At 47.3% G+C, this 14,180-nt stretch overlaps 1 protein-coding gene across 1 annotated transcript in view; it reads right to left on the bottom strand.

Moving 5' to 3' along the window:
• PHLPP1 (PH domain and leucine rich repeat protein phosphatase 1) overlaps positions 1-11,051 on the bottom strand; it is a 141,949-nt gene extending 130,898 nt beyond the window's left edge. Inside the window, exon 1 of the mRNA XM_076330418.1 lies at positions 9,668-11,051. Coding sequence (XP_076186533.1) covers positions 9,668-11,036 — 1,369 coding nt within the window. The 5' untranslated portion in view covers positions 11,037-11,051. The remainder of the gene's footprint in view (positions 1-9,667) is intronic.
• Positions 11,052-14,180: the final 3,129 nt, after the last annotated feature.

The following is a 14,180-nucleotide window of genomic DNA, read 5'->3' as shown; positions in this document are numbered from 1 at the left end:
GGACATGATTTTCATGCCACCAAAAAATAAAAAAAGATAAGACACATCCACAGCCACTTCACAGCGCTTGGACACGTCAAAGAGTTCAGATTCCCATTTTCAGCCAGTCCTTTCTTTTATTAACTAGGACACTCAAGACAAAAAAGTTAACTACTTGCTCTGAAACTCAGGTCTGCTTCTAACCATTGAAATATTAATCCACACAACCACACTATGAGCCCCACGCTTTTACCAAGACATACATTAAAAATCCTCAACTCTAGGACTGAAATGGGGAAAAAAATCCTTTCGTATAATTACATACTACACAGCTTTCAACAAGCTCCTGTTGGCATTTCTGAAATGTTAAATTGCATCTCCCACACATGTGATTAACTTCCCTTGGAGAAACATCCCGTTTGCAACCTGCAAACTATCTTGCCTTCATGTTTGTAACCATGTAATACTGGTACCAGAAGAAACCAAGAGCTCCTAGCCTGTTGACGTCAGTACATTATACATGCTAGCTACCTTCCAGGTGTTCCACCACTTCATTCATAACAGTTTTTGTCATTAACTTTTTTATTCCAACAGGCAAGCTTTATAGCATGAAAACAAATATATGTAGATGCAGAAAGCCAACAGTGACATACAATATTAGGTTGTCTCAGACATAATTAAGTTTCATAAATAAAATGACTAACGGAGACTGTTGTCCCCTACAGGTCTGTCTATCCCACTAAGTAATGCACAGTAGAAGGAAAAATAGGTTCCTCCATCACTTACAATTTCAGTCAATAATCATAAAATAGCTGATGATAAGAAGTCACTGGTAGATCTGACCAATCATCTTATGAGCAAGTAGATTGCATATATAGTTAGCTTTGCTGCTTGCAGAACTCTTATCACAAACCCAATGCTACTACTTATTATCTGATTTAAAAAAAGGTTAGAGAGGATCAGACAGGAAGAAAAAGCAAGTGTTTGACTGAGAACAACAAAACGTCATCATATGCAATTCTGATCAGAAAACTCACTGTCCACTTAGAAACTTACTAGTTTCAAGGTAGCTTTAAAACTGATGAGAGCTGCTTAGATAAAGACCATCTATGGCTTACAAAAGCAAAATCATTGCTAGCAAGAACTTGAAGCTTTTCTGTACCATTTATTTTAAAGCAAATAATAGGTTGAACTAGGCATAGTTATTGTTTAAAGAAGCATGCAGCTTTTTCAAAGGAAAGGAGTCGTTATTATTCTCATCAATTGAAGGTGCCTGAATCACAGGTTTTGTTCTACCCTTAATGCTGCATCTAAAATTCTCTCCTCACCAGAGCACACATTCAGAAAAGGAGTGGCCTGCTACTTATCTTAATTACAGGTCTCACTATCTCTTTCTCTTTGGACACAAAGATTCATAAATCGAACAAACAGGAAGAGAAACCGCATTCAGATTACATAATGAGGTTTATGTAAATCACACCTACAGCCTAGGGTCCTGAACTTCAAAGGCATTCCAGCTCCTCGTTACCCCTTGGACCAAGGCCCATTGTTTTGTCTTTATTTAAATAAGTTGGCATGGCACTTGGAGTGCTTGCAGATGAGAGGAACCGGTTCATGCGGCTATTATGCGTTTTTGAGAATTATGAATACAATTCAGAGCCTAGTGAAGTTGGTTTGAAGATTCACGTTGCCACTGAACAAGACCAGGAACAATTAATATCCTGCAAAGGGCCAAATTTACCTCTGGCCCACAAAAAATGTTGAGTTAAGCTTGAAAAATCTTCTCCACTTACACAATTTCATTTTCCTTCTACACCGAGAACTAAGCTAGATAAAATTGGAGAGAAAAACTCAGTATTTTACATCAATATGTAAATAGTTATTCTTAGCTGTCAAATCGAGGAACATGCAGTTAGTTGGGCAATGAGTATTTTCAGCATCCCTCCAAGTAAGTCAAAGCCAGCTGGAAGAAATTTTACTTCCCCATCGACAGAAAGAGCTTCAAAGAATAGTATGCTATGTTGTGAAATTAAATGACTTTTCACTCCAGGAGGTCTTTCTTCCTGATTTAACAGTTGTCATTTTTAAATGCAATGTTCTTCAAAGAACAATTTTTGCCCCCTAAATAAGGGGGGGGGGGGGGGGGGGCGGGGGGGGCGGGGCACAAAACCCCCGAAGAGATTCTGCAACATTCCCATTCTTCCACATATTTTAACCACAACCACAGCAGCAGAAAATCTTAGCTATCAGACCCAAATGGTCAGGACTAGCTAGTTAGCTAAACAGGGAAGCAAGAGGAATCCTGATTGTGGCAACTGGCATAAAGAATTTGGACTATCAACTTACGTAACTAAATGATTTTATGTGACAGCGGCAGAGGGTACAGCGGGGGTGACCACAGCCGTGGTAACTTACAGGATAGGACTCCAAATGGTGATTACTGCCAGTGTTTTTTTTTTTAAAAAAGCAAACACCAAAGTGGGTGTGCCAGCACAGACACCACAGAAAACTGATTTTACCATTAATTTTGCCTACCTGAAATCCTGAATAGAATTTCAGCGTCTCACAGTATTGCTACTCATTTACAACCCACATACATCCCTCCGTGCTGTTAGGGCAGCTGCTGCATTCCAACAGGCAAGTGATGTCTATTCTTTGCATGTCACATTTTATCATATAGCACACATATGACAAAAAGTAAATTAAGAGTCAATTAAAATATACCATAAATAAAAAGGCTTAAGTTTAAAATCCTCCCATATCTAAGATGGCTTCAATATTTAACAGCAATCAGTGGGAAAATGTTCAATCAGAATTTGCCACTAGTTATTTCTGGAAAATTATATCTATGTTAAGATAGCATACTGGACAAATGCCAGCCTAATTGGAAAAAAAAATTCTACAGCAAATACAAGTTATTTTATAGTGAAAAATGTAAAAATTATTCTCTCCAAAAAGGTAATGCTGCAGCTAACAACTGTCCAGAAAAGCTCTTTCAAGGACAAAAGTTACACAAAGAATAAAACAAGGCACTTTTGAGTAAAGCAGGAAGCTGAAAATCTAGAATTTTCACAGAAGCTTTCTGACATAAAATTTGTAGAGCTTAACTACCTCAAATCTATACACAACCCTGTCATTACTATGCAGTTGGAATTTTAACTTAGGTTTCCAGTCTGACAGATGATTATCATAAGCAAGAGGTTATCGATTATTTTTAAAAGGAGGACATTGTCTTCCTGTGAAGTTTCTTAAATATCTTGTGAAGAGCTTAGTGTTTCAGAATTCCCGTCTTAGAGCCAAACCTAGAAAGAGTTAAGACGTTCATTTTTCAGTGAGTTTAAAACTTGTTATTTGTTTACAAAGGTTGGCTGCATGTCTCTTAAACATCTTTGAGAAGGAAAAAATAAGCTGGAATCGCATGGCCAAGATAGCGAAGCTAACAAAACAAAAGAGACTTTAGCACACCCCACCCCTTTTACTTGAGTTAGTTTCCCCACACTGCGTCAAAGTCTATTCAATTTGAATCCACACCAAAAAAAAAGAAACCTCACCAAAAAAACCTCAAAGGTAAATGCAACATTCAGTTCTCTGGGTCAAAGAATAAAGTTATTACAGGGCTATTTCAGACATACGGCTTCACAGAGTGCAAAATCTCATTTGCGCATAAGTTCTAAAGTAGAGCAATAGAATTGAATCAAGGGAAGCTGAAAACAAGTACACTCACAGATGTATCTGAAGACTAAGTCAAAGTGTCTTTGCTTCTACTGTCCAAGGCAAATTGAAAGTCAGTCTTTGGTTTCTTTTCTTTTTTTCCTAAATCAAGATACTAATAGCTTAAACCGTTAATTCAAAATGACCACCCCTTAAACACAGAGGGAAATACAGCTGTAAGCATGTGAGGTACAGGTTCCCTCCAAATTAAACAGTTGAGTGTAACAAGTAGCACTCCTTAGGATTTCTATCTCTAAGCTTCTATTCTGTGGAATTCTGTATGCATATACTTTTCACACTGACCCTTCTCAGACATGGTGTTTTATACTTGATTCTTTTCCAGAGGATCACTTGGATAACAAAGAAATCTCTCTTTATATTGTTTTATAAAACCACAAAGTAGTTTTTGGTAGTTAACAAGGACATACCAGTTGCTAACACTGTTTCAAATGAATGTTTCTTTTTTTGTACTATTAAGTAGTATCTTCCCAAGAACCAGGTAGTGCTTTAGATACATAGCAGTCTATCAGTGTCCTAACAGAACAGATGGATGTTTTAATTGCACAAGGGCTTTTAGGTATACCGGCAGTTTCATCATCAAGAGGATTTTTATGCAGTTTCCAAAAAAAAAAAAAATTTTTTTTTAAGGAAATAGCTGGTGTGATATGGAAAGAGGGATAGTATCAAAATGCATAAAGAGAAAAGGGGGGGGGGGGGGGGGGAAGAGAATGCTGCATTCTGTTCTGCAGCAGTGAGGAAATTCAGCTCCTGGATGTACCAATTTAGGAACTACATATTTAGTATATAGAGTAACTCTTATGTACATCACACTGAAATCTCCCATGTTGGTACTTCACACATACTTAAATTATGGATGCTAGCCAGAAGTACAACAGAATTTAAAAGTTGCAGAAACCATTGTACTTAACAGCTGTCACATACCAAAGCTCAGCTGCGGCTTACACCAGCATTCCAGCATTATCTGCACAGCTCCTCCTGTGCAGGAGGAGAGGCCGCTGCACCCTCAGAGCCCCCCAAGCTCACAAAGCTGCCTACCTTAGGAAGACCCCATTCCAACTGCGAGGAGATAAGCAAGCAGCTATGCACATGGACAGGTGGAGCAAGCCAACGGCACCACAGCCATTTTTAAACTTTCCTGCAGAACAGGACTAGAAATTTCACTACTTTGGTCCCGCCAAGGACCAAGCTTGGATTTAAACACACTATGTAATTGAAATGAGATAATTTCCCAAAGTGGCAAGTTTTAGGTATTACTCCTCTTTGCAGGAGATGCCAACACATAAATGATTACAAGGTAAAAGCACGTACATCCAAGTCATGTTAGGAAGAAAAAAAATCAAGATCATGGCAGCCCTAGGCAGAGGTGTTTTTTCCTTTCGGTTTCAGACAAGTTCACAGAGACCTCTCCTTTCCAATCACATCTGTAAAAAAACATCCACTCACATTAATGTGAATTAATTTCTTTCATGTTAAATAAGATACTGGATTTCAGAACTAAGTCAGTGCTCCAAAGGCAGAAGCTCTTTACGGCATAGCTGTTCTCCTACCCTCAGTTAAGAAGCAGGTCTGTCTTTGCACGTTTTCCCCCCTTAAATGGCACTTAGTCATCTTAAATTGAGTTTACCAATGTATTAAATAGCTGAACTGAGTTATTCACCAAGTAGCACAACACACAGCTAGTGATTCAATACATGTCACATTCCACAAAGCTCAGCATTGCCAGGCCTACGGTGTTTTCATGTAAGAGTAAGCATCTAAAACCATGTTTCCATCCATATATCTGGAAGTCTTAGTTTGACCTCAACTACTAAGTGTACTTTTTTTTTTTTTTTAAAAACCCAACCAAACAGTTGCTTAGATCACTGCAACTGATTCTGACACTAGAACTTCCCACCCTTATCTTCATACTGGACAGACCAACATTTCTTGTAATGAACTTTAAGACAAAGCTGGATTCGTTTCTCCTCATAGCTTTCTAAAAGGTCACGAGCAAAAAGCATCTCTTCCCAAATAACGTCTGACAGCCAATTGCAAAATTAACACCCCTAATTACATCTGGCATTTCTTACTATTCTGCCTATAGGCAATCATCTACCGCAAAGTGATACATTTGATGACACCAGCAGGTGCAGAAGCCCTATGTCACATCAAAGAGCAGAGAATTTAATGGCGGCCAAGTGCCAGAATCACAAATAACATCACCTTGCAGCAGTAAAACAAAAAAGCCTCAAACCTCCATTGTACTGAACCAGTCTTCAAGACCAAGATCATGTTACTCATGCTCCTTGCCATGCAGATGCTCCAGAACACAGCACTGAATATGATTCCATGCTTATTTTTGATCTAAAGTCCCAAAACAAATAAGCAGCTTTGCAGTTTTTAAATTACAAGGTTGGTGTATTAGTCTATTTTTCCTTCTATGTGCAAATTATAGAGAAGTCAAGGCCCCTGGGACAACTTATGTTTTACAAAAATTATTTTTACAGAGCAATAAGTAATACTATAACTTGTTTGCAAGAAGCCTTCTGGATCACAGCCACTCTTATGGTTTTAGGAATAGTTTAGTAAGTCTGACCTAATCGGTCTCCCAGCGACAATATCATGACTGTAATTGCACTATGGATTCTTACACAGTTCCATAGCTCAGTAATGTAATATCTCAGCGGAAAGCTATTTAACCATATCCTTTTAAATAGAGATTAAGTATTTCAAACTTTGAGAACAGTATCTTTTGTTGAGATAGATTTGAACAGAGAGAAAAGTTGACATGCATGAGCAGTCACTAATGCCCGATTCTGCTCAAATTGATGTTAGAGGGAGTAGGATCAGACCCTTAAAGCTGTAAGGGATTTTGTTTTAGCAACGGCATTATCTGTTTAATGCTCAGTCAAGAGATTGAAGAAATCAACCACACTCACACTCCCAGTAAGAAAAGGAGAGGAGATAACAAAATAAAGACGCACTAACCACATTTTGAAATGAACCAAGGCAACGTACAAGAAGCACTTTTACCTTCCTAATGTCACGTTTTGGTTTTGGGGGCTTTTAAATTTGGAATTCTGCATTAAAAGAACAGATATTTCATTTACAGAATGTTTGTGGACTGCTACTTATGAAGAAAGCTGTTTTGTCATAGTAAAAAATCCTGATTCTCTGCAGTTCTCCTAGCAATTTTTTTAAAAATATGTATTTTCCAGATTCCGCAACTAGAGAAATTACCAACCTACAGTAATCACTGAAATCATTGGCTGTATCATCTTATTTGGCATTTGTAATGTAAAGTTTCAGTATAGTAATCTTCCAGTCTTAAAACTGTCTCTCCCCAGAACTCAAAAAGCCCAAAAGTCACCACTGTGCTCTCTTCTTCTCTCCCCACTCCAAGGGGATTAGGTGAAAGAATTCTTTTTAGAAGCGATGCAATAAATCCAGCCCAGGTTTATGCCATTTTACATCAGTACAAGACCAGGATCACCAAATCCTACTGAGACAGCTTGCAGGAAATTACAGGGATAGAGATGCTAGTGGTTCTCTATCCATTGGGAGAAGCCAGGCTGCTTAAACCAATGAAGTCCCAGGCAAACAGGAAATCACCGTTTTAAAGCTTTCCTTAGGGCATGATCCTGTAGGATCATTTATAAAAAAGGTACTTCTCCGAAGTAAAACACCCTAATTTTGGGGCCAAAAGCCACTCCCCTTTCCAGTTTAATTTAATGTGTATTCTTTTCAAGCATCTCTCCTTCTCTCCCTTTCATCTTCCGGGGGGGCATATAAAATAAGGAAGCAGAGATAACTTGCCAAGACAGTTACATAAAATCAGTATGATTACACATCAGTAATATCTTCTTAGCTGGTTTTGGCGGGTCTGGTACATTAGATGCTGCAACCATTCTGCTACAAGCACCTGATCACAGGTGTTTTAGATGTTGATCACAAATCCACTCCAAAGAGATAAGGATTTCAAAAAACACTGCACTTTTGAAGTACAGAGGCATATGAACTTGTGTAAGAAATTTGCATTAATTTAATCCTATGTATGCTTACAGAAATACATTTCTATTTAGTTAGTAGTTTTGTACAAGGAGGTTCAAAATGTATGAGCTACGTTAGCAATCAAGTTGAGACACTGAAGTAAAACAGAGTTGGAACATCCTTATTTAACATACAGAATTTATCATTCGATGCATAAAAACTACATGCAAACAGGCTTAACTGCGCGTAAGACTTAGCTACGTTTTCTGACTGTGTTTTCTTTACAACACATCCTGTTAGGAAAGGAGGCACACGGTTGTCCCATTTTAAAACGTGTCTGTGCATCCCCATTCAACGGTGGGACTGGAAATAAAGGAAGCAACATCCCTTCCAGCATCACCTGCTGACTTCCACCCTCAACAGCGCAGCGGAGAAACACGCAGACCACCATCATCATCTGAAAAAAATATTTTCGTTCCTTTCTAACCCCAACATATCTAACCTAGTTCTGTCAACCCCTTGAACAAATACTACTTCTGCACTCGTTATGCCAGGGTCATTATACAACCAACCAAGAAATCTGAAGAAAAGCTGAATTGCCCACTCGCCACCACTCCCACATTCTCTTCTGAATACAGCAGGGCACTTATCTAGCTTACTGCTCTCCTTCCCACCCTGCCATTACCGCCTCTATTTGACATTCAGTGGAATTCACTCGAGAGAAGAATCTCCGTATTTTTCAGAGTTAAAGCACTGAATTCTCACGGTTCAGTGAAGGACCACTCCGCTCAGCCAACCCGGCAAGCGGATGGATGGCATTTGCTACTTTGCTAGCATGACCTTATCTTTGGATACCACATTTACCTATTTCACAGGAAAACTTACTAGGTATTTGAACGCTTACTTGGGCATTAAACAATTTCTCCTTCTTGAAGAGGTGGACAGGACAGTTAAAACCCAAGGAGTTCCAAGATTACAATCAGTATTTTATACAAACCAATTCAACTGACACACAAGATGTTTTTAAACCTCTCTAAAACTGCAGAAGGTTGCATAATTACGACGTGAGCTAACTTTTCCACCCAATAGTCCCCAAATTCTGTACTGTAAGTCGTAACAGCAAAGCTGCATTAAAAAGCTTCTGCCTCTTCATTATAAAGTTTTTGACTACCCTGTTTTCAAAGGCTATGTCCTGCACTTGCATACTCGCCTCGCTTACTGCCTCAGTCTCTCAGTGAAGTCCCGCTACTCTAACAAACAGGAAAATTGATCGCAAGCGCTAACAACACTGAAAGCTAAGTACAGGATTTTGTTTGCAGGAATGCACCATTCTCAGCTCAGGAATCTGCGCGCCCTGCACAGTTGCAACCTATTCCAGGAGCAAAACTGCGCGGCGCTTTCCCCTTCTGAACAAGCCCGCCTTGCCCTCGGCTCCGTTATTAGGCGGTCTCAGAGCACGCCGGAGCACACAGCTCAACTAAACCGTGAGTGAGCTGCCGGCATCCCGCAAACACTTGAAACAGCCTTCGACCTTCCAGCCCCAGCAGCGGCACCGATGCATTTCTTGTCACTAGGGAAAGCGGTAGATTAAGGCTGATTTAACCTCGAACGCCCAGTGCCGCTGCTGGAAACGGAAAACAACAGAAGAGCGACCTCCATTACCCACGCTGAAGGGAGGGGAGGCTGCCCTGGCACAGCGTCAGCTTTGGGGCTGCCCGGAGCTTCCTGAGCGCCGCTAACGACCCGGCTTCCCCCGGCAGCCGGCTCGGGGCAGCCCTGCCCGCCGCCGCCGGGGACCTCCCCGCACGGCTCCTCCCCGGCGCGGCGCGGAGACACCCGCGGGCCACCTTCCCCGTGAGAGGAGGCAGCCGCGGGGCCGGCCCCGGCGGAGCGGCAGCGCCCAGCCACCCGCCCGCCCTCCCTCCCCTCACCCCGGCGCCCGCCGCCCCAACGGTCGCCCCCTCCCAACGGCCGCCGCCCCGCTCACCGGCGTAGAAGCGGATGAGGCAGCCGGTCTCCGAGTCCATGCCCTCCTCCTGCACCCGCCACAGGTCCCGGAAGCCCAGCTGGGAGAGGTAGTCGTTCTGGATCTGCAGCGGCTTCTCGTGGGCCTCCAGCCGCCGGCTGGTCTCCCCGTGGAGCTGCACGTACAGGGCGGGTGGCCGCGGCGGCGCGGCCCCCGCCGGCAGCTCCCGCCCGCCGGCCGCGCCCGCCGGCGCCCCCCCTGCCCGCCCCGGGGGCAGCTCCCCTGGGCGGGGGGGGACCCGGCCCGGCCCCGCACCTGCTTCCACCCCGTCGGGGGGCACCGGCTCCACCTCCAGCTCCTCCGAGGAGGACGAGCCGCCGCCGCCGCCGCTGCTGTAAGGATCCAGCCGGTCGGAGACGCTCTCGGCGCTGGGGCTGAAGCTCTCGGTGTCGGAGCCGGCCGGCCCCAGCTCCCCCAGAAGGGAGGGGCAGGACAGCGGCGGCCCGGCCAGGTACAGCTCGGCCGGCGGCGCCCCGGGGCTGAAGTCGGAGGGCGCCGGGCTCGGCCGGCCGCCGGCCAAGTCACTCTCCTCGGCGCTGCCGCCCAGCGGCAAGCGGCCGGGCCGCGCCGCTTCCCCGCAGTCTCCTCCGGCCAGCCCGCTCCGCGTCCCCCGGTGACTCCTCGGCCTCTCCTCCGGCTGCGGCCTCTGCCCCTCCGCCGCGGGCTCGGGCGGCGCCTCGGCGGGGGCCGCCGGCGGCTCGGGCGGGGGCTGCGGCGGCGCGCCCGCCTTGCCCAGCACCCGCACCACGCTGCTGCCGCCCCGGTGGCCGAGCTGCTGCAGCCGGGCGGCCACCTCGGCCGCCGTGGTCTCCAGGGTGCAGAGCACCGGGCGCAGGTAGCAGTTCATGTGGCGCTCGTAGACGTGGACGCAGCCCCGCTGCAGGTCCCGCCGCACCCAGTCCCGCTCCGGGGGCTGCAGGGGCTGCAGCTGCCGGGGCGGCTTCAGCAGCAGCGCTTTCCTGTCCAAGCTGCGGGTGCCCAGCGAGGCGGCGGGGGCAGCGGCGGGCGAGGAGGCGGCGGCGGAGAGGTTCCTCTTCAGCCTCCCCCGCCGCAGGAGCAGGGAGTTGGCGTTGCCGGCCCCGCCGGGGGCCGCCGGAGTCCCGCCGGCCGCCAGCGCCGCGGGGGGAGCGAAGCCGCCGGCTACCCCTCGCCTCCGCCGCGGGCCGCCGGCTCCTTTGCCGTCCAGCTGCCCGCCGCCGCCCGACGGCTCCACGCCGCTCTCCGCGCCGGGCGCTGCCTGACTCCTCCTGCCCGGGGAGCCGCTCTCCGGCTCCCCCCGCCCGCCGCCCGCCGGCGGGGCTTCTCTCGCTCGCTGCTGCGCGGGCTCCATTGCCCGCGGGGCCGGAGATGCCGCCGCCGCCCTGCTGGGAGCGCCGCTCGGCGGCCCGGCGCGGCGCGGGGGGGGCCGTGCGGAGCGCGGCGCCGCGTCCCGGGGGGGATTACGTAGCAGCGGAGAGCATTCCGCCGGTGCCCTCGCGCCGCGCGCCCGGCTCAGCCCCGCTCCCCGGCTGTCGCGAGCGCCATTAGGGAGGCAGAGAGCGAGTGAGCCAGCCGCCGCTCCCCGCGCGCCCGCCCGCTCCCCGCGCCTCATGAATATTAAGCAGCCCCCGCCTCGTCGCTGACAAGGGCCACCGAGCGAGGGAGGCTCGCGAGGGTGACGCCACCGCTCGCGCGGCGGGGCGGGACCTCGCCGATAAACACAGCGTGACCGCGCCTGGGGCCGAGAAGGTGGTGGCGGGGGAGCGCGGGGGCCGCTGGGAAGTGTAGTCCCGAGCAGGCCGGCGGCCGCCCACCGACTACAAGTCCCGGCAGCGCCTGCTCCCCGCCGCTCGAGTTCCCGCCGCGCCGGGCGGTTCTGCCGTTGGCCGCAGCGGGGGGTGGCAGGTTCCCTTCCCTCAGACGGGCGCCCCCGGCGCGGCCGTCCCCCAGCCTTTTCACCGGCAGGCAGGCAGGTGGGGAAGGGGTCCCCACATTGCGTGTCGGAGGCCCGCTCGCCCCCACGGTGGGGTGGGCCGTGGGAGCACGCAGCGCCGCGCGGTCCCGCCGTAACGGCCGCCGCCCGCGCTGGTGAGGAGGCCCCCGCGGGCAGCTCCGCGTGGCCTGCGCCCCGCGGTGCGTTGCAGGCCTGCCCGCGATCCGCCGGCCGACTTCCTCCCCACCCCCATCCCCGTCGTCTGCAAGGGCCGTGCAGCCTCCGGTGCGAGACCCCGCTGACCGGCCAAGCCTGAGGGCGGGAGCCCGGAATATGCTGGAAGTCACACCGCTTCCCCTCGCTGACCCCCGGGGAGGCGTAGTATGCCGCCACTCCTTACGGCAGGGGGCTGAGTCTGTTTTAAAATTATTTCAGGACTTTGTCCTATGCTCGACGGTTATAGTCCTTAAGTCTTACCAGAAGGTTTTACAGAAACAGTTGATCAAGGGAAACCAGATGGCCTGGAGTGCTGATAATAAGACCTGTGTGCAGTCACCCTTGTGCTGCACCTCACTAGGAACGTCAGTGCTTAGCAGTAATTGCTGGCTAATGGCCACCTGGCAGCATACGTGAAATGATTTTACAGGTTCAGTGACCGTACCTATCCCGCTCTTTCCAATCTGACATGTTCTCCCCGGCGGCTGTCTCAGTGCAGAACCCATGCACTGAGCCTGGGTGATCTTCTTGTCCGAGGAGATGATCTCTTCAGAGCCAAGATGGAGAGAAACATGGAAATGGGGGGGGGGGGGGAGTTATATATATATATATATATATATATATATATATATATACAGACACACAGAGAAAGAGGTGCTTTGTGAGTAGACTCACAGAGAAAGCTTCAGTGCTATTAGTCTGTATTTCAGGGACTAAAATTACTGAAAATACTTCTTGAAAACGGCTTAGAAGCAGCCATTAAATAGCATTTTCCCCCCCCAGTGTGATTTTAAATGAATGACTGAAAAGGAAAATTACAATCAGATAAATACAATTAGCAGTGTGAAAGCGTGAGTTTCCATACTGTAAGGACACCGTACTACGGTATTTATTCAGGGAAATCTCTTATGCTCCTGGGGATGTTTTAGCCGAGTAATATCAGTTGGATAGGGCTGTAACTGCTTGAGATCTTTCCTTTTTAATACATTTTGTAAAATCACAGTGAAACATCTTGCCAGATATTCATCAAAAATGCTATAGACTGCAATAAAGTGGGAGTTCTGGGCAATTAACCAGTTACGTCAATGTTAGGGGAGATAAATCATCACTGAGAACCCTGAGAGAAACTCTTAGTGAAACAGTATTTTCAGTTGTTGCGTTTGTTTAGTGCATACATATAATATATGAACCATAAATAAAACAGAACCATAATAAAACTCAAGTTTACATCTCCTAATAAAACACTGCTCCACACTTCCACATTATTATCTTCATATCCCATACAAGCAGGTGAAACACATCACAGAAAACAGGTATTCCCCAAGGAACTTGCAATGGAAATACGTGACTACCTTTTAAAAGGTTTTGTTACAACAAAGCTGGTGTTTTACCTTTATGTGGAAATGACCCACTTCCTGAACAGAACAATCTGTAAATTAATTACGGTCTGACCATGCAGTTTGCTGGCCCGTATCTGGAGTTGCAATCACCAGCAAGAGCGCCTTTGGAATTCCTGCTGCGCGAGAGCGCCAGGACCACATCCAGAGCACAGACTGGCAGAAGATGACGGCAGCGCTTGGCCATTAAAGGCTTAAACTGGTGCCCAAAAGCTCCTTTGACAGTAGCAGCGCACAGCAGAAGTGCAGCACTGAGTATATTGAGGTCTGGTCCTGGCTGCTTTTTACGTTCTAGTTTATTTCTACTGCTGTTTATTTCTATTGCTTTCCACCACCCTCACGCCACCTACTTCATGAAGGTTACTCCAGGTCTCCTGATTTAAATGTGTGAGAGAAATATTCAACGTGCAAACACACACACGTGGAGACGCACTCAGAAGAAGGAGACAGCAAGGTCTAGGGACATTATTGTTAACAGTAACACCTGAAATAAAAGAGAGTTTCTAGAAAACAGTTTCCAGCCCTTCTCTTCTTTGGAGGGAGCAGGGAGAGAGAAGCTCTACTTTTCTCAAATTGTCCAAGTACCTGAATGTTCATGCACACACAGAAAAAAATCCAGAACACAGAGATTCTCCAATGTTACTTAGGAACACGGACCCAAAGAGGGGTCTCGTGGGATGTCTGGTTTTCTCCCTTGTGACTGGAGATACCGCATCCTACATGTTAGTGAGGCCCCCCTAACATGGCAGATAAACAAGCTGAACATCATTTTGAAATGAGCTGAGCTGAATTGTCCTCCGCTCTAACTGGAAGACTGCCCCAGGGCCACCCTGCCCTCGCTGTTGGGAACTTCCTTCCAATTTTCGGTCTGAATTTACACACGAGCAGTCTATACCCATTTGCTCACATGCCGGCATCGCATTGCCCTTTGACTCAAATAGCTTTTTTT

This window comes from Aptenodytes patagonicus, chromosome 2, assembly GCF_965638725.1.
Source record: "Aptenodytes patagonicus chromosome 2, bAptPat1.pri.cur, whole genome shotgun sequence".
NCBI classification, from domain to species: Eukaryota; Metazoa; Chordata; class Aves; order Sphenisciformes; family Spheniscidae; genus Aptenodytes; species Aptenodytes patagonicus.
This window is presented reverse-complemented; position numbering and strand designations above follow the sequence as displayed.